The sequence below is a fragment of the Panthera pardus genome, unplaced genomic scaffold, assembly GCF_024362965.1.
Source record: "Panthera pardus isolate Hobbes unplaced genomic scaffold, ASM2436296v1 HiC_scaffold_13, whole genome shotgun sequence".
Taxonomy (NCBI): Eukaryota; Metazoa; Chordata; class Mammalia; order Carnivora; family Felidae; genus Panthera; species Panthera pardus.
The window spans coordinates 203406993-203426045 of record NW_026526688.1 but is presented as its reverse complement, the minus strand read 5'-3'; the positions used below and the strand labels follow the sequence as shown (position 1 = coordinate 203426045).

Genomic DNA, 19053 nt, shown 5'->3' with positions numbered 1-19053 from the left:
GTCGAGTTGGTGAGTCGGAGGACAGGGTTAGAGACCCCGGACCAGGAGGACTCCCTTTGCCACTGACCCGGGGGGGGGCTGGGGGGGGGGCGGGGTGGGGATGGGAACTCACGGAGGGGGCGGGGGTGGGGTCCCCCTGAACAGAAGCTGAGAGGCTTGGAGGGAGGAAGTGGAGGCTGTGCAGACAGGGCCTTCAGGACATTTTGCTGAGGAGGCAAAGATTGAGGGAGGGAGAGGAGAAGAAGGACACGAGATGAGGGGGTGGGAATGTAGGGTAGGGTGGGGGAGGGTTTGGGTTTGTTTTGTTTCAAGATGAGAGGAACTTGGGATGTTTATAGACTGTGAGGAGGAACTCAGAGGAGAAAAGAGGAGAAGAAAGAAAAGGGACTGTTTTTTTTTTTTTTAATGTTTATTTATTTTTGAGAGAGAGACAGAGAGACAGAGCACCAGCAGGGGAGGGGCAGAGAGAGAAGGAGAGACAGAATCCGAAGAAGGCTCCAGGCTCAGAGCTGTCAGCACAGAGCCGGATGCGGGGCTCCAACCCACCCGCTGTGAGCTGAAGTCGACACTTAACTGGCTGAGGCACCCAGGGGCCCCAAGGGACTGCGTTTTTGAAAGATGCCCCAAGGGACAGGAGGGTGAGGGACTGGAGATGAGGCCTGTGAAGCTGTTCTAGAAGCCCATTTTTCCTCGTGACTCCTGGGTCAATTCCTGGGCCACAAATTCTCCATATGATTTTGAATTGCTGTCCATAGTTATTTGTTTGAGAGATGTTTATGGGGGCAAAAAAAAAAAAAAAAAAGCCGTAAAAATATACAGTAGAAATGACAATGTTATCAGCTCCCAGAATACAAACCACGCACACATCAGGTTTAATTATGCACTCAGGAAGCTTTTAAAAACATGACTTTCTAGGGGCACTTCTGCATTTGAGGCTGCACTTGGGATTCAGGAAAGCAAGTGTGTTACACTTATTTCCAAGACAAAGTTTCTTTCCTCCAATAAAACTCATTTGGGGTTTTAGTGGGGCCCTTGCAGAGTCAGAAGATGAAGGGAACCCCTGAAGGAGGCTTCCCCAAGGAAACGGGGGGGGGGGGGGGGGGGGGGGGGGCGGCGGGGGAAGCTCAGGGGACTAAGCAGCCTCGGCACACCACTGCAAGCAGCAAGGGGGTTCACCGACAGCTGTGTCTCCTTTTCTCCTTCCTGTAGGAATCTTTTTCTCCTGCTGATACTAAAAAGTATTTTAGGGGACGCCCGGGTGGTCCAGTCGGTTGAGCATCAGACTCTTGATTTCCACTCAGGTCGTGATCCCATGAGATGGAGCCCCAAATAGGGTTCCATGCTGACCGAACGGGGCTCCGTGTTGACCGTGGACCCTACCTAAGATCGTCTCTCTCTTTGCCTTTCTCCCACTTGGACACGCATGTGTGCACACACATGTACTCTCTCTCTCTCTTTCCAAGTTAATAAACTTTTAAAAATTTTTAGGGGAGCCTGGTGACTCAGTTAAGTGTCCGACTTTGGCTCAGGTCATGATCTCATGGTTCGTGAGTTCGAGCCCCGCGTCAGGCTGTCTGCTGTCAGCATGGAACCTGCCTCAGATTCTCTGTTCCCCTCTCTCTCTGCCCCTCCCCTGCTCTCTCAAAAATAAACATTAAAAAAAATTTTTTCTTAAGTATTTTAAGTTTTGGACAATATGTTTTTATATATGTTTAAGCTGCAGTCTGATGTTAAAGATCATGTGTTCCTAGATGTAGTTTCCAGTAATAATGGGACTCCATTCTTCAAGCAGTGAGGGGTGGGGGCTAGGCAGGCGAGTGACATTCTCAGACATGTGTTAGAAGCCTGACTCTGCAGTAACAAAAGTGACAAAAAGGTGGCAAGAGACAGATGCAGGTAGCCTCCCGTGCACCGGGGAGAGGAGGAGTAAAGGTTCGGCTGGGTTCATGCAAGGGCAGAACCCTGGGGCCTGAGGGCCAGAGTTTGGATGACTCTCAGTTTCCAGCTGAGCAAGAAGGTGGTACTTCTTTCTGTTCTCCCTATTAATCCTTCCTGCTCAGAAGAAAGCAGAGGAGGAGGGTGGGCGGGCGGAAAGTGGTTTTGTCTTCCATCACATTGATATCATGTAACGGAGGTAAAAACTCAGTCCTCACACTCAGGAGCAAGTTGGGGTCAGGAGCTCGCCAAGATAGTTCCTTCAACTGGGGATGGGAAGGGTTTGGGTATAAGAGGGCACAGAGGAAGGGGGCAGTGAGGAGCCTGGGAGGGGGGTTGGGGTCTCATGAAGGGCCTGAAGACAGGCTGAGGAGGCAGAAGGCAATGAGGAGGCAGTTGAGAGCCACTGCGAGCTGAATGGACGAGTGGCATAACATTTACATTCTGGAAAGATCCTTGTGGGGCTAGCCTGTACTAGAGGCCTGACCCGGCTAGGGACTGGGAACAGAGGAAAGGAAACAGCATGCATGGGGCCTTGCCTCCAGACGGGCCCAGATTAGACCAACGCCCAATTTGGGTGGCCATAATCCTGGCAGAAGTGTGCGGGAAGGGGCACAGGAGCAGGTCCCAGAGTGGCGCTGGGGGCTGGGGGCGCTGGTGAGTGCAGACTTCTGACCAGGGGGAAGCCAGCGTAGGAGTGCAGGAGCCCATGGGGAGAAGGCAGGCACCTGGGGTTAATTCTGGAGGCTGTGGGAGGAACAAGACCACCAGGGGTCAAGCTGGCTGCCAAGGAGACTTTGGGAGGGAGGGCTGGGATGGAGGGGGTCGTCTCCCTTGAGGGGCGCTGAGATGGAATCTGGTGGGGGGAGGGGTTCCCCAGAGGACCAGGGTCAGATCCCAGGCCCACCCCGCTCCAGTGGGTGACTTGGGGAAGATGGGTACCTTCTCTGAGCCTCAGTTTCCTGTGTGAGATGGGCCCAGCGTGAGGACATCAAGCTCTAATTTCTGGGGCCCTCATGCAGTCAATAAAAGGTGGTAGTGATTTTAAGTCCTGGCAATATTTGGAATTTACATCCAGACCCGAAGCCCCAGCTGCATTCCTAGGAGGGATTCCCTTGTTTTCCAAAGGTGCCCTCAGGCGGACTCACCCAGGTCGAGAGGCCAGAGTGCTGCTGCCTGCTGCAGGAGGGAGGAGGAACCCAGCTTCCTTCCTGAGGTCCCCTCCCAGACACCCCCAAACCTGCTGGAGGGTCTCACTGAGCCATCTCCAATGTGTGCGGCTGCATGTCCGATGCAGGCACCCCAAGCTCTCCGGAAGGTCCTGTTCCGGCTACCCGGCTACCCAGCTCCCCGCTGCCAGCATTTCATCCCCCAGCTGCCTGTGCTGGGGTCACACCACTTCACACCCTCACCCTGCACAGCAGGTCCTGAGAGCAGCAGGCAAAGGCCCCGCCAGAGATATTCTGGGGACACTGAGGGCAGATCCAAGGAAGGTTTATCAAGGTGCATCCCTGGCAGCCGACGGCGGCTGCGTGGAAAGGGCATCTGGATGCGAACACCCGGTATCCACCCTAAGGCTGACCATCCCAAGGTCCCCGCACCAGGGCCGGGAGCAAAATCTGAATGCCAGCAATAAGAGCACCTGGTTGGCCGATGGTGTGTGTGTGTGTGTCTGTGTGTGTGTGTGTGGGTGTGGGTGTGGTTGGGGGAGGGGGTCCACCTTCATTCAACTGCAGGTGTGACTGTCCAGGGAGGCAGCTGTGAGGGTGGAGTCTCAGTGGTGGCCAGTTGCAGTGGGGAAGGATCATGGTCTGTCGGGACTCCCTGAAAACAGAAGCTGTGGGCAGGGCAGCGAAGGCTGCCAAGGTCACCAGTGGGCTTGGGCTCCCTAAGGAGGCCGAGAGGAGGGGAGACAAATATGGTGATGGAAAGAACTGGAAGCCACAGGGGTGAGGTATAAAAATCTGTATTTATATTACAAAGACAGAATGGTACAGCACAGTCCCTCCCGGTGAACAGGCTGGTGGGTGGCCCAATTCTCTCCAGTGAGGATCTTGTAACACGCTATCCTGGCCAGTGCCAGGCCACCCCGGGAAGCCCCAGACTCTGGCACAGAACCTGCCCTAGATGTGGCCCGGGGTCAGAGTTCTGTGTGCCCAGCTATGGGGAGGGGTCCCCAGGTTAGCTGATCCAGAGAGGCAGGGGGTGGGAGAGTGAGGGAAGCCTGCCTCGCTCAGCAGATGGGGATTGTCTGGGGCAGACAGGAGGGCACGGGTCCTCAGGGCCTTAGTTGGGCACACAGCCCCATCAGCCCAAGAGAGCTGGCTCGGGCCCCGGGCCTCCCAGACCCAAAATGCAAAGGTGGACCCAGAGCTCCAAGGAAGAGAAGCCTTCTTGCAGTCTTCCCAGCCAGCTGGGCCTGCACTGGGCAGTAATGGCCTGGTGTACAGGGGCCACCTCCCAGTGAGGGTGGGGACCCAAACATGAGCCTGGGACTCCAGGATCCTGGCCACCCAGTGCCACAATGGTCCACAGAGGTGTGGGAGGGCACACGGATAGAGAGTGCAGGCACCCCTGCAACCCTGTTCTGGTCCCATCTGCTTCTATAGACTCAACAGTGCTCAGTTATCCGACACGGCCTCAGCAGGGCCCCCTCTGGGTCTCTGTGGCCACCAGCAACAGCTAACCTGTGCAAAAGGCCAGAGGGAGGAGAGAATGGATGTGTAACTCCTAGCACCACACCCTGGCCCCGAGGACCACCCCCAACGTGTCTGCTGGTGGCAGGGAGGGGCCTCTGGGAGCACAGGCCCCTAGGTGGCCAGTGAGGTCAACTCCCTGGCCCAGGTGGGAACCACAGCCTGAGAAGCCACAAGCTGAGCTGCCAGAAGGTCAGCTGAGGGAGGGCCACAGTTGGTCACCTGGAGATGACCCTGCTGGCTGGGGTACTGGGGGAGCTGGTACTTTATGAATTCTGAACACAGACCGCCCCAGGGGTCTGGACTTGTGCCTCCCACAGCAGGATCTTCAACTCGCGCACTCCTGCCTCGGAGTGTGCCAGATGCTGACAAGAAGCTCTCTGTGGACGTGCTCGGGCAGACGGGAGCCACCCTAGGCACTCTAGACCCCCAGTGACACTGGAAGGAGACAGGATAGAACAGGTTCCCTCGCAACCACCAGCAAGATGTCTGGACAGTCTCCCCAGTCCCTGCGCTGTCTCCCATGAGCCTGCTCTCCACTCGCCATCCTGAGCCTCTGCAGGACAGGTTCTGTGCCAGAGCCGTTTCCAGGAACCCCTTTCTGCCTCAGTAGGCTACTCACCCTGGCGCGTCTACCAGCGTGACCGAAAATAAACACCAGCTTCCCCCCCCCCCCCACCCCAGTCTGGAAATTGGTTACAACGCACCAGAGAGGGAAGCAGACACTGGGGCGGGGCGGCCCCACAGCACACCACCCAAATATTGCTGTGTGGACAAGGGCTTCGGGAACAAAAGGCCAGGAGAAGCCTCCTAAGGCCCCGGCCTGGATACCCAGGGTGAAGGGCTGTCCTCATCAGCTGCCTATTTCTGAAATCTGGGGCCCTCACCCCAGGCCAGGGGAGCAGGGACGGTTCAAGCTGGGTACAGCTGAGAACCTATTTCTCTGGTTAGCCGGCTCTTCACCAGGCCCCAGGGCACAGCGATACTGGGGTGCTGGGTCACCAGGGGGCCAGGTGACAGAAAGCTGTGCACGATCCCCCCTGACCTGGCCCGGCAGGAAGCCAGCCGAGGCTGCTGGGAGGGGCTGCTGCCTGGGGAGGAAGCTAGGAGGGCACGTGCTGGGCAGGCCAGGGGTGCCCCTTGAGCCACAAGGGAGATGCTGGTGGTGGTGGGCGGGGCGGGGCCAGACACGGGACACAAGGCACACTTGGACGAAGGTGACATACAAGACGAGTCCCTGAGACGCTGGGTCACTCCCACCCCTCAGCAAACAAGGACACAGCAACGGCTAGGAAAATAGAGTACAAAAATCTCGTACAGGAAATTGAGGCGGCACACGCTGATGTCACTTGGCGGGGAGTCTTTAGAGCTTTTTTCTCTTTTAAAAATGTTTCTCTTTTGTTTTTGGGAAAAAGCCTCTCTCCTGGGAGCCCTGTTCTGGGCTGCTGGGCAGTGCAGCAATTTTTTTTTTTTTTTTTTTTTTTTTGCTTTTTTTCTTTCAAAGGTAGATGAGAAAGCCTCCTGAGGCCTCAGTGGCTTCAGCCTGCCGTCCCCAGCGCACTCCAGCCCCCACCAGGAGGAGAAGCCCTCTGCCCAGTGCAAACAGGGCCAGTGAGCTGGGGGGGGGGAGGGGGAGCCAGGCACAGGCCAGGGACCAGAACTTGCCCAGATGACCCTTGAAGGCCTACCTCCCCATGATGTGTATCCTCTGGGTCCAGTGACGATGTGTGTGTGTGTGTGTGTGTGTGTGTGTGTGTGTGTGCGTGTGTGTATGCGCGTGTGGGCGTGTGTGCCTAGGCATGTGTGTGTGTACATCTGAGGGACCTAACAGAGCAGAAGCTTGGAAGGGGGGGGCCTGGCCTGCCCCCAGGAGCCCAGCGCTTGCTCCTGACACCTGTGGGGTGCAAAGGCCCCTCTCCGCCCACTTGCCCCAGGGTGCTCACCCGAGTCCCGCCCTTCATGGGTCCCTCCATCCAGGCCTCAGGAGCCTGCGTGGACTGACAGACAGATGGACAGACGGACGGAGAGCCACGCCTTCCTTCCTTCCTCGGTCCACTCCTTCCTTTCTCCTGGGATCCAGGGTTGGGGTCTGAGCTCCCCGCAGTGGTCATTAAGCCCCTCACACGGTGCCCGCCGGGATTTGCAGCAATGATATTTAATACTTCTGGAATGATTAGGAATCTGAGAACAGACCGTGGGCGGCTACGCTGGGCTCCGGGATGTGGGAGCTGGGCCCCGCCTCCCTGCAGGAGTCCCTGCCCAGCTGGGAGGGGTGGGCAGCACGGTGGGCCCTGACCGGCAGGCGGCGGAGGCGGGCAGCCCAGGCGGCAGCTGGAGCTTCCAGAATGGCACAGCAGCGGGCCCGCGGAGAGGCTTTCGAGGACTGGAGGGCTGGCACGCTTGGCCGGGCAGGCAGGCGGGCCAAGGAGCTGAGGGCGCTGGGCCTACGAGAGGCCGGGGCGGCCAGGCCGCCGGCAGGGGGGCCCGTAGCCCCCGTCGCTGCAGCCGCCCCTCTGCAGGCTGTAGTGGCCCTCCACGTCACTGCTGCTGCCAACACTGTCCAGCTCACCAGGGCCAAACTCCATGCCCTCTACGTCCACTTCTGGGGAGAACAGAGACGGCAGGATCAGAAACCGAGGTGCCGGCCGGGGGCCCCCTTCAGAGTTAGGGCCGATCTCCACCCTTCCCGGAGGACGCAGAGGCTCCGGGGGCGGGGCGTGGGGGAGGGATGGGGCTCCCGGCCTCTGTGCCTCTCCCTCCACATGGCACCACTTCCGCTACCACACTCGGAGCGCTCGGACAGCGCCGGGGACACACAGCGGCCATCGTCCCCACCCAGGGGCCGCTCCCACGCCCCCACCTTGCTCCGAGTCGTCGGTGGAGACGGCGGAGCCTGTGCTGTCTGTGCGCACGCGCTCCAGGCTCTGCACCGACAGCTGCTCCAGGCGCCGCTTTAGGAAGCGGTGTTCCCGCTGCAGCTGCTCCTTGATGCTCAGCGCCCGGCGGTCCTGCTCCTCCAGTTTCTAGGGGCGGGGGCGGGGGCGGGGGGGGGGGGGCGAGGGGAGCCGTGAGCTGCGGGGATGGGGGGACCGGGGACCATCCCCTACCAGGAACTGGGGTGCAGGGGCGGGTTCTCATCCCACACCCCACCCCCACCCCCGCCTGGCCAGGGGCCACAGGGTGCCCAGTGCCCATGGGGCCCAAAGTCCCAATGAGCCCCCTCCTCACCCCTCCAGGCCCGTTCTCCGTGTGTGCTGACTGGCTCCAGACCCACAGCCACTAGACACCTTGGCCGAGCCAAGTCACGCGTGGGCCCTGGGCTAGCACCACCTCCTGGGGGACAGCCCGCCCTCAGCAGTCTTGCCCCGCTGTCCCCCATACTCCTCACATCCGCTCACCCCCTGCCTGCCCCCTTCCCTCTCCATACCTTCCCTGCTGGAGCTGTTGCTGCTCTGTGAGGCCCCAGGGCACTGACTCTACCTCTCTCAAAGCTCCAGCCCCACTGCCTGTGCTGGCCTGGGAGCTTTGAGGATCTCTTGAGGACACTGAGACCCACCCTGGTTTGCCCAAGTGTCCCAAGACCCACCCCCCCACAACCAGCAGGTCTGTCTCGAGGCCTTGGGGGCCTACCCCAGGAGACCAACCCCACCCTCTACCCAGAACCTCCCAACCCCTGGGCTGCCGGCTTCCTATCCCGCCCTTCCTGGCCCCACGTCTCCTTCTAGCTGCTGCCCCTTCACAGCCCAGGGCCCCCGAGGACCACACCTCCCCCAGCCTGGCATGGCTACCTCCTACCCACCCCCCCACCTCCCAATAAAACCCAGCACGTGCCTGTGACCACCTCAACCTTCAGCATCCCCCGTGGCCAAGCACCGCCCACCTACCACCAGAGACCCCCAGGGGTCCCCGATGTGCACCTGCTAGGCGGCTCCCCTCAGGCCCCCTGGTCACTCCCCCAGGGTGCACGGGACAGGATGGGGTCAGACCAGGGGCAGCAGCGGGGGCACCGTCCTACTTACCTTGATGTGCATCTTGGCACGCTTCAGGAGGCTCAGCGTGGTGTGGCGGGTGCTGTCAGGACCCAGGGGCACCAGCTGCTTGAGCTGCTCCAGATAGAGCCTGAGCTTGGCTCGTCTGAAAGAGGAGAGACAGAACAGTCAGGCCAGAGTGGCACAGCCGACAGGGACAATGGCAATGGCAGCAGAGAGGCCTGGGAGGTCTGAGGGCACAAGAGGCAGCCAGCCAGACTCCTGCACGGACCTGCTGAGGGTCCAGGGCTCCCCTCCCAGCCTGGCTGGCAGCTTCCCCGGAGTAACCAGACACCTGCCTTCTGGATGCCCCAACAGAGGAGGAGAGCCTATGGCCAGGGCCCATGCAGCCAGCCCACCACAGCCCTCAGGGCCTCAGAAAGCCACCACCAGGCACCGCCTTCAGAGCCCTGGCTCACCCTGCTGTCACCATCCTCCACAGTGGATCCAGGAGGTCAGGGGACGACCGGGGACAGCAGGGTTAGGGTCCTGGTCAGACTGCTCCCAGAGGTCCAAGGGGGCCCGAGACAAGATTGGCATTCCACCTTGCCAAGTTCAGGGTGGTCTCTGGTCACGTCACCACAGAAACACAAGTCTATTGGGGTCATGGAGGGCTGAGGACCAGACCCTCCACCCCAAATTTGGTTTCCCTTAGAAGAAACAGCTTCATTCCAGATTTCGTCCCTGTGTTCAGGCAGATGAAGGCAGAGTTCCACAAAACTGTACTCCTAAGAGCCAGTGGCACTGTTGACATAGGGGTCTCAGGTTGGGGGCAGGGGGGGCGGTTGGCCTGGATCCACCTTGCAGAAACACGGCCTTCCTGGCTCATCTCATCTGGGGAGGGCAGGCTGGCAGAGACTAAGGTGACTACAGTGCATCCTAAAGGACGCTGTGGCCACCACGATGGCCTGGGGCCATTGCCCCATCCACGTGACGGCCCCTCCTCAGTACGTGCAGGGCGCCAGAGCCCCAACACGCTGTCCAGCCGCGATGCTCTGCTGGGGCTCCGCTCTGAAAGGAGGGCCCTTGAGGGCGAGGGGTAGGAATTCTTTGTGAGACAGCCTGTCGCCCGACTGCCCAATCACCACAGCCAGCACATGCCCCTTCCCTCAAACTGCCAACCGTGGCCGTCTCTTATTTTCACCTCTATCCCCTATGTGCCACAGCCTTGCTTAGCCTTAGAGAGCCCGGGAGGAAAGTGGGCAGTGATGGCCACTTCTGAGGGGCATCCAAGGCCTGGGGAGAGAGGGGGCAGCTGGGTGCAGGGCAGGACCCCCTCTGTAGAACAGCAACTAACAGCCCCGCCCTGTAGGAGGAAGGCTGGCTGCACGTGGACCCCCTGGCCCTACGTCTGCCACCCGTGTCCACACAGCACCCCCACTGAGAGGGCACCTCCCCACCCCGCACCCCAGCCCACAGCACCCCAGCACCTAGGTGGGCCAGGTGGGCCTGAGTTAGGAAGAACTTCCAGGACACAGGACTGATTCCGTGCTCTGCCACGAGGTCACACGGGGCCAGGACCTGAGGAGCCCAGGCACCAGGGACCTACGTATGGAGCAGCCCATGCTCTGCCTGGAGGCTGGAGGACCTTCAGAGATAAGCGCCCACCTCCATGCAGACACAGGGCTGGGGAAGGGGGCATGCACGACCCCCTGGAGTCCGGGAACCTCCGCTCCCTCACCTCCAAGTGGGCGGAGCATCCCCTCTGCCCTGCTGAAAACGGGGCCAGGAACACAGGGGCAGGCTGCACACCACACTCTGTGCTCAAGGAGGGGTCGGCAATGAGAGCGTCACCCTCTCCCCCGGGGCCCTCCTGTCCTGCCATCCGTGCTAAGTTCACAAGTGGGGTCCCCTCGTCCACCGACTCTAGAGCAAATGTCAATTCTTACAATCTGCTGCTTAATTACATAAGCAGCACGTGATCTTTGTGCAAAATCAGAAACTGCCGATCAGCAGAAAAGTAGCCCAGATTCCACCACCCAGAGACGACCATACCATCCTCTCAATGTGCTCTACGTTCCTGCGTCACAAACGCTCAGTGACAACATCAGCGTACGGAACCACGTGTGTGACAGGTCACCCAATATTGTTTAAAAAAATAAAACAGCAGACGCACACAAGAGACTCAACAGGACACAATGAAGAGCAGGAGGCATGCGTCTCCAGGTGATGCGGTTGGCAACGTTTATTTCTTTGGCTTTACGGTTTGTGTTTTTTAGTTATTTGTTTTTATATTTTCCAAGTTTTCTACGCTAAAAAAAAAAACAAAAAAACACCACATATTACTTTTACAATCAGAAAGAGACATTTGTACAAGAAAGAAAAAACACAGCCGAAAGACGAACAACAGTGGAAAAGCATCTGTGATACACATAAAAGACAAATGGTTAGTATCCGTGACATTTTGAGCTCATACACGTCAAAAACAAGGAGAGGAGTATCTTAATGTGGAAAACGGGCAAAGGACGCAAACAGGCAAGTTGGAGAGCACAGACTGCTAAGCTAGCACAAAACCGAGTGGGTCTCCCAGCACTCCAGGAACTGAGGACCCAGCAGGGCGGGCGGGCGGGCGGGCGTCTGGGCCAGACTGGAAAGGACCGGCCGGCTCTCAGGCGGCGCACGGGCCCACCTGCGCTTTGTTCAGGGAGAGCGAACAGGGACGACAGCGCTGAGGGCCGCTGCGGCGACCCAAAGCCCTGACCGGCACCTGCACTTGTAGGATCCGGGTCCCACCGGGCTGCCCCCCACGGATGCAAAGATGCACGTTTACCGATGCTCGCTGTGGCCCGGCCTGCGTCAACCAGAGGGCCGCCCCTAACAGCGCAGGCAGCACGCGTGCCCGTGCGGGCGCTGGGACCAGGAGCGGAGGGGAGCGCACGACACAGGTGGACACTCACGTGGTGTCCGGTGAAAGGTCGGGTTAGAAAGAGCAGATGACAAGGTCCCGTTCTTATCCAAGTTAGTATCCGTGCGGAGGAGGAGGGAGCAGGTGCGGCCTCCCAGCCGCCTGGGATGGCTGACTCTGAGGGGGGAGCCGGGGAGGCCCACGGGCGTCTGCGAGCAACGTGGATGGACTGCTTTAGAAATCCCAAAGCAGAGGCTCCTCAAGAGACAAGGAGAGCCCGCTGGACCACAGCCGTGCAACGTTTACCACTGGACAGCGCGCCCACCCAGCTCCAGAGGAGCGCTGGGCCGGGAGGGCAGCCTCGGCGGGGTGGGAACCGGCGCCGGCCGTGGGGCCCCGGGCAGGAACCCCATGCCCCACCCCTGCGGGGAGCGGGCTGCCCCATGACCTCTCTGGAGCTGGAAGGGGTGCCGGGGCCCTGCAGCCCTCCTCTGGGGCTGCCACAGCGCCGCAGGCCCTCTGCCAGCGCCCCGTGGCTGTCCCCGGCATTCCTGGGAGCTCTGAAAATTCACCACTTCCTGAAGGAACCCTGTGTGGATTCTGGGGCCAGAACCCGCCTCTGGGAATCACTGCAGTCTGTTAACAGCAGCTCCGTCTCTGGCAGCCGGCCACGGCCTGGCTCTTGACCCAGGCCCTTGCCCGCTTCCCACCACAAGACCCTGCTCCTCAGAGGAAGACCCAGGGCTCCCCTGCCGCATCCCCCGGCACCCGAGGGGCAGGGACCCAGCTCCGCAGGGCCACGGCCCTGGGCCACCCCAGGCCCGGCAGTCCGAGAAGAGGCAGCATGGAGAGGCACCAAACTGTGGCGCCCTCAGCAGGTGTGACGGGAAGCAAGGGTGCCCCGTTCTCCCCTCACGTGCTCCCGCACCTTCCAGTCGTGGGGTTTCTAGAGACGGTGAGCCACTGTGTCACGCAGACATGGCATGGCAGCCCCTGCAGAGGGTCCCCCACCCCTCCACACACAAAACCTAAATCCTGGAGCCGAGCCGGGGGGGGGCGGGGGGGGGGGGGTCATCCTGCCAAGAAACATCTGACTTCCACGACCCCCAGGCCTGGGGTCAGGAGCAGAACACTAGAGCAGCGTTCCACAAGAGAAGAAGGGAGGACGGGGAAGGAACGGGCAGGGCGGGCCTCAGCTTGACCGGGCTGGCTCGGAGAACACGCCGGGGGATGCCCCACAGGCCCAACGTAGGCACGCCTCCAGGGAGGGCAACGTGCGGAGCCGGTGACCCAGCCAGCTGCTCCGTTCCTGCCCGTGGCCAGCAGCCAGAGCATCCAGCATCCGCACAGGTACAGCTGGGACCCGGGGCCCGACCAGGTCCCAAGCTCCAAGACTGGGGGCGCCTCATGGCCAGCCAGGAACACACGCCCCGCATCGGGATGGGGCGGTGTACGCAGACCTCAGGCCACCTGTCTGTCCTGCTTCCGTGTCTGGAAAGAGCCCCCCGCGGCCCAGCCTAGGGGCAGGCTTTGGGAGAAGGTGACTGAGGCCGTGGCCAAGGCCAAGGGGCAGTTGTAGGGGTCAAGGCTAGCAACGTGTCCTCCTCCACAGGCAGCCATGCCCTTGCCACCCATACTCCCTTAGTGTCATCCCCTCTGTCTGAACTGAGGGGCTGTTTTTCCAGACACCACCCCCAGGAAGCCTTTTCTAGAGCATCCCCACGTGCCTGTCCGGGCTCCTGTCCCAGTGAGGCTGGCCATGTCTTCCAGCCTGGAAGGAACCCCAGGGCCCCCACACCTGCCCCACCTCCACGGTCTCTTGGGAACCCCTCAATCACACAGGACCAGTCCAGGAAGTACGGTTCCTCCAAAGAACACAGCGTCCTGTCCCCACCCAGCGCCCACCCAGCCGAGGGCTGGATCCCAGGGGAGAGGAAGCTGGCGCTGCTGTGGGCGTCCCCGGAGGGGGAGGGGGGCACAGAAAACTGGCTATGCTCCAAGCTTTCCCAGGGCGGGCTGGAGTTTTTACCTTGTACGCTACCCACTACCCTTGTACACCCCCACTACCGCCCAATACTGACCCAAGAAGGAAGGAAAGAACTGGCCCATTTCACAGATGGGAGCGAAGGTCAGGAAGAAGCTACCACAAGGCATCCCAGGACCCACCCACAGCTGCACCACCCTGCTAAGACCAGCTGCAAGGCCACCTGTCGGCAGGTCCTAGGCGGCCTGTGTCTCGTCCCTTCGTCAGAGAAGGTGCAGGGTCGTGGAGCCCCCGAGGGCACGACAAGGGCTGTAGCACCCAGGCTAGGGGCACCTGGGAGGGCTCTGGGGCCGACCTGGGCCGGCTGTACTGCCCCTTCCCCACTTCTCACCCCAAGCCCTCCCACTCCTCGGAGAACCCAGAGCAGACTGGGCCCTGCAGCTGGCAGGTGGGTGTCCCGGGATCCAGCCTGGGCCCGGAGCTTTCCCTCAGGCCCACATGGCCAGAGCCCGGCTGCCCTTCCCACTGCCCCCAGATAAGACCAGTGGGAGCTCCTTGGAAGGCACACCCCACAGTGCAAGGGACCCTAAACTAAGGAACCCCAGACTGAGAGGGCTGAACCCTCCTGGCTGGAGGCCAGTGTCCTGAGAGCTCAAAAGCTGCTCCCAAAGGCAGCAAATGCCCCGAATTAGATGAATCTTCTCCTCCAGGGACCTGGCCCTGACTGCCACATAGCACGGGGGGCCTGTCCCTAGCCACTCACCCCCACCTGAGCTCTCATGAGCAGGGCACAGGCCCCGGTCTCTGCCTGCTGGCATGGGAGTGCCCGAGACCGGAGCCTGACTCCTCCTTCAAGATTGACCCTTCCCCAGCAAGGGCACAGCCTGGCAGGGCAGGTGGCCACACCCAGGGCACAGCAGGTGGATGTGGGTGCGGCCACAGCATCCCTTCAGCAGAAGGATAGGTAGGACATGTCAGGTGGCCAACGTGGGGCCTGGGGGGGAGGGACAGGGGATCACTTACCTGTGCTTTTCTAGTTCATTGTGTGAGGACCTGTTTAGAGAGACAGAAAGACAGAGCTCACTCTGCTGACCACCAAAGCACAAGAATGACAGCTCTACTCAGGGACTCAAGGAACCTGCAAGATGGTGGCAGTGAGGGTGTGGGTCCCAGGACGGCTCGGGATGGGGAGTGCTGGGCAGGTGAGCACTGCTGACCCAAGGCTGGGGGAACCTCACACTGAGTGACAAGGACAGGAGACACAGAAGTGCAGTCATGTCCAGAGGTGCCTAGGACTGCCTGACTTACTTAGTGAGACATGTGGGGACTCTTGCCAGCAGGAAGGTCCAGGACCCCTTCCAGAAGGTTCTAGGACTGACCCACCCTGTGTTCCCAAGGTCTACCAGGCACTAAGCCACCAGCCTTCTCCACCCCACACTCCCGGAGGCCAGCAGTGTCTCTGGAGCCACAAGAGCTGTCACAGGGACCCAGCTGCAGGTGAGCACAGAGGCCGGGACTTCAGGACGCAGGGTGGTACTGTCCTGACAACCCCAGCCATAGCAACATCCTCACCGTGTTGGGCTCTCCCACCTGCAAGATCACAGCTCACACCAGCAGGGACATCGAGGGACAGAGCAGACCCACCCCAAGAGCCCTCAGCCCAGGGCTCTGATACCTGGATGCTTCCTGGCCCAGTGGGCAGGAGGAACACTGAGGCTGGCCCTTCTGCTTCCCTCTGGGGCCACGGTCTCGGCCTCTCTGGGAACAGTGGCCCCATCTGCTGCTCAAGCCTTGCCCATCTGGCCCATTCAGACAGGGGTACAGAGTCTTGAGCACTCCAGTGGGCAGTGCCACCACATCTGCCCTGCAGAGCAGCAACGCAGCAGGGCCAATCTCCCCATTCTAGATCATTCTCCCAGTCCAGGCGGGGACCCCATGGACAGCCAGGACTCCGAGGCCTGCCAGGCTACCTCCCACGTGAGCAGAGGGCTCCGGCCACCTCGGGGCACACCCAGATTGGATGCCGTGTCCCCCACCCCTCACTCCTTCCTGGAGCTTCTGCTGACCTCTGCCTGCCCGCCCTCACTCTCCCGCTCCAGGAACTCTGGATTAGGTGTCTCCCGTCCCCACCCCACGAGCTGGAACGCCTGCCCAGCCTTCGTGCCTCTGCTATCCACCACGGTTCACGGCCCCATCAGAGCCAACTGGGGCCTCCCCTCTGCGGCTTGAGGAGAGCCTCCAGACCTGGGTTCTGGGGAGCTCAAGGGCCTGCTGGTCACAAGGGTTGGGCAAGGAGCTTTGGAACCCCTGTCAGGGCTGGCCAGGACCAGGAGGGAGCAGAGCGGTCAGGCTCCTCGAGGCCTGAACAACAGCCCGCCAGCGTGGGTCTGCCCACGTGTGAAGGATATAAGGGTCAGGGAGTGTCCTTCAGCGTAGAGCAACCGGCCCGGCCACCCCCTCACAGTCTGGGCCGGACCCCATCCTGGAGACAGAGGAACACTCCTTGGCTAGCCGGGAGTAGGGAGAGAGGCCCAGAGCCCCGCCTGGGGCTCCTCCCAGACACCTGTGCTAGCCTCCTGGGGGGTTTGTAACATGGGTCCAGGAATGCCCTGTCTTAGGCATGCTTCGTACTGGGGCCAGGGGTGGGGGTGGACCCGCGGCTGGAGCTTTACTAAGCACGTTCCTGGCATCACCGGTTCACACCCCACATCAACGCCTCCAGGTAGATACTCCTCTACCCATGTCCTTGTAAGACCTGAGCCCCAGCGGGCTGGCCCTAGGCCTCTTGCTGAACCATTGTTCCCAGGAGCCCTTCCTGGAGCTCTGGCAATTGTGGGGCCTCCCCACACATGTCACCCTCCTGCCCCACTATTCACCCCTCACCCCGGTCCCAGCCGTGCCCATCCTTTTCCCTCATCTTGGTGGGACACAGAAGCCTTGCAGGCTGGGACTGCCCTGCCAAGTCAGGGTCCCGAACCCTCTGGGCCCTGCTCTGCCTTAGGCCCTGGTCTGGGTTGGCTGAGGCCCAGCTGGGCCAGGACAGCCTGGAGGGACCATCACTGTGAGCCGTAGGGGCCTCAGACACTGGGAGCGGCAGGCTCTGCCCAGAGGAGCAGCAGGGAGGTGCAACGCAGCCCAGGAGACCCTCTCATTCCCTTCCCAGTGAGCTCAAGATCTCCATCCTGCAGAATGTAGAAGGCCAGGACCCCACTGCAGAACGGGAGTCCCAGAGACGGGACAGGGGGCCGGGCAAGTAATTCAACTGGTCTATGCCTCAGTTTCCTCAGCCTTAAAATGGGGATAAAAATAACACCTCCTTCACGGGTTGGGTGAATATTAGCACCTACGTGAACCACTCCGTACATAAAGGGCCCTCTTCAGAGAATCTTAGAATTCTGGTGATCGCTTTTGGGTACCCCATGGGAGTCCAAGGTCACGTCACGGAGTTCTCCAGGGGTGCCATGGCACTGGGGGCAATGAGAGCCAACAGCACGGGCCTGGCTAGCTCCCTGAGGAGGTGTGAGGCAGTGGTGCCCCCCCCTTCACGTATCCCTTCCCAAACTGCCCTCAGCAGGGGACCAGGGGCCGGGACTCAGAGGCTCGTCCAGCCAGGGCAGATGGAGACTCCACCGATTCCTTGCCAGGCCCGGGGCGCCAGGACGTCACAGGAGATGGGTCCCTGTGCCAGCCTTTCTGTTTCCCAAGAACAGGCAGGCCACAGGAATGAGCCGCACCCTCTGCCAAGGGGCCCCCAAGCCCCCTGCAAGAGCAGCTCCCAGCGTGGTGACATGGTCCAGAGCCAAAGTGGGCCCCCAGACAGTGCCAGGTGTGCTGTGGTCCTCGTGGCAGCGGGGAGAGGGGAACCCCGTGGGAGCCCTAGCTCAGGGTCCCCATGCCCCTGCAGGGATGTGTACCCCGGCTTTGCGCTTCACAGCCCGGGAACGAGGCCAGGGGAGGGGGTGGGGATCGCTGGCACCCGGAGGGCTGCTGCACGGCGGCCCGCACCTCTTCCAGCTCCCCTTAAAAAAGGCCTCCTGTCCCAAAGAAAGGAACCCTACACTTGTCGCTGCACTTTCACTTATGTCAGGAGAGGGGCAGAAGCGGTGGGACGGGTGGGGGCCCAGGCAAGGCCTCCGGGCGCCTTCTTTGTCCAGGCCCCCGGGGGTAGGGGTCCTCAGCCCAGCCGCAGGAGAGGTGCGGCCCACCCACCCGCGGCAAGCAGAGGTCAGGGCGAGCGGTCCCACGCTGCTCTGCACCGAGCCTCAGTTTCCCTGGACTCACGGGGGCACCGGCCAGCGCCCAATGACAACTTTTTTCCTGCCCGGAAAAGTCCAGAACAACTTGGGAGCGGGGAGCGGCTGCGGGAAGAGACCCCGAGCGGCTGGCGCTGTACGCGTGGCACTGTTTACGCGAGAGGCCGAGGAGGCGCGGCCCGCGGGAAGATGGCGACGGCGCGGGCGGGGCCGGCCGGGCGGGGCTGCGGCCGCGGCCCCGGCGCGCCTCCTCCTCCAGGCTGGCCGCCGGGGCGCGCGGCCGCGGCCGGGCTGCGGACCGGGGGTCGGGGCCGCGGGAGGGCGCTTCGGGGCGGGGGGGGGGCGACCCCGGGCGCCGGGCCGGGCGGGGGGCGGCCGCGCGGGGGCTGGGGGGGCGGTACCTGTTGTTCGGGGCCTTGCGCACCAGGCCGGCCGCCTTTGTCTTCTTCCTGGCGAAGTCGCCGTCGAAGGGCAGCACCGAGGCGTAGCCGTGCTCGGCCTCTGCGGACAGACGGCGCGGTCAGCGGGCCCCCGCCCCGGCCCCGGCCCCGCCGCCGCCGCCCGCCCGCCCGCGGCCCGGCGCACAAAGGGGCGCGGGCGCTACCTCGGTCCCTGCGCTCCAGGTACTCGGCCGCCTCCAGCAGGATCAGCAGGGAATTTAGCTCCATCCTCCTGCCCGCCCGCGCGCTCCGGGACGGCGGCGGCCGCTGCCCGGCCCTCTCCGGCCGGCTCCGCTAGCCGCCCGCCCCGCGCGCCCGGCGGCCCCACTTCCCCGACTCCCGCGGACTCCCAGCGCGCTCGGCCGCCACCCTCCGCCTCGGGCCCTCAAATTGACACATAAGGCGAGCGGCGGCCGACGCAGCCAATGGGGGCCGGCGCTCCGGGTCCGGGGGCGGGCGCTAGGCCGGGCCGGGGCCAATGGGAGCTGGCCGAACGCCTCGGGCCGGGCCGAGAATGTTGACAGATGCGAAGCTCGGTTCCGATAGGCCCGCCGCGGTAGTAACAATTTAGAAGCCCAAGCTTAGCAACAGCACGTGGTGGCCCGGCCCCCGCGCTCGCTGACTGGCGGCCGGCGTGCATGATAAGTAGGCGCCGTGCGCCGATTGGCCCAGAACGGTCTATGTAAAATAGGGACCGCGGACCAATGGCCGGCTGCGGGGCGCGCGGCCAATGAGGGCGCCGCGGCCGGACGCGTTGCCGGGAGGAAGCTGAGCGCGGTGGCACCGCAAGCCACCGGACCAGCGCCCCTGGGCTGGTCAGCGTGCGGGAGGTGTCGCGTGCGCCTGGCCTGTCCGCCGGGTCTGCACGTCGT

General features: G+C 61.9%; 1 protein-coding gene across 2 annotated transcripts; it reads right to left on the bottom strand.

Moving 5' to 3' along the window:
• Positions 1–3885: 3885 nt before the first annotated feature.
• MXD4 (MAX dimerization protein 4) lies at positions 3886–18579 on the bottom strand. Of its 2 annotated transcripts, XM_053901775.1 has the most exons (6): positions 18346–18575; positions 18143–18242; positions 14512–14541; positions 8651–8765; positions 7492–7654; positions 3886–7233 (listed from the first exon to the last, which is right to left on the bottom strand). In XM_053901775.1, the coding sequence occupies exons 1-6, from the start codon at positions 18407–18409 to the stop codon at positions 7076–7078; spliced, it is 630 nt and encodes a 209-aa protein (XP_053757750.1). In that variant the 5' UTR covers positions 18410–18575; the 3' UTR covers positions 3886–7075. The 2 variants fall into 2 exon arrangements, with proteins under 2 accessions (XP_053757750.1, XP_053757751.1); XM_053901776.1 differs by lacking the exon at positions 14512–14541 and having other exon boundaries at positions 18346–18579.
• Between the last annotated feature and the right edge of the window lie 474 nt (positions 18580–19053).

Bases quoted from the DNA above. Each gene is read 5' to 3' on its own strand.
- MXD4 (XM_053901775.1), bottom strand. From the start codon at position 18,409: ATGGAGCTAAATTCCCTGCTGATCCTGCTGGAGGCGGCCGAGTACCTG. The intron at 18,243-18,345 runs GTAGCGCCCGCG...GTCTGTCCGCAG, and splicing joins CCTGGAGCGCAGGGACCGAG to AGGCCGAGCACGGCTACGCC. The intron at 8,766-14,511 runs GTAAGTGATCCC...CTCCTCTTTCAG, and splicing joins AATGAACTAGAAAAGCACAG to ACGAGCCAAGCTCAGGCTCT.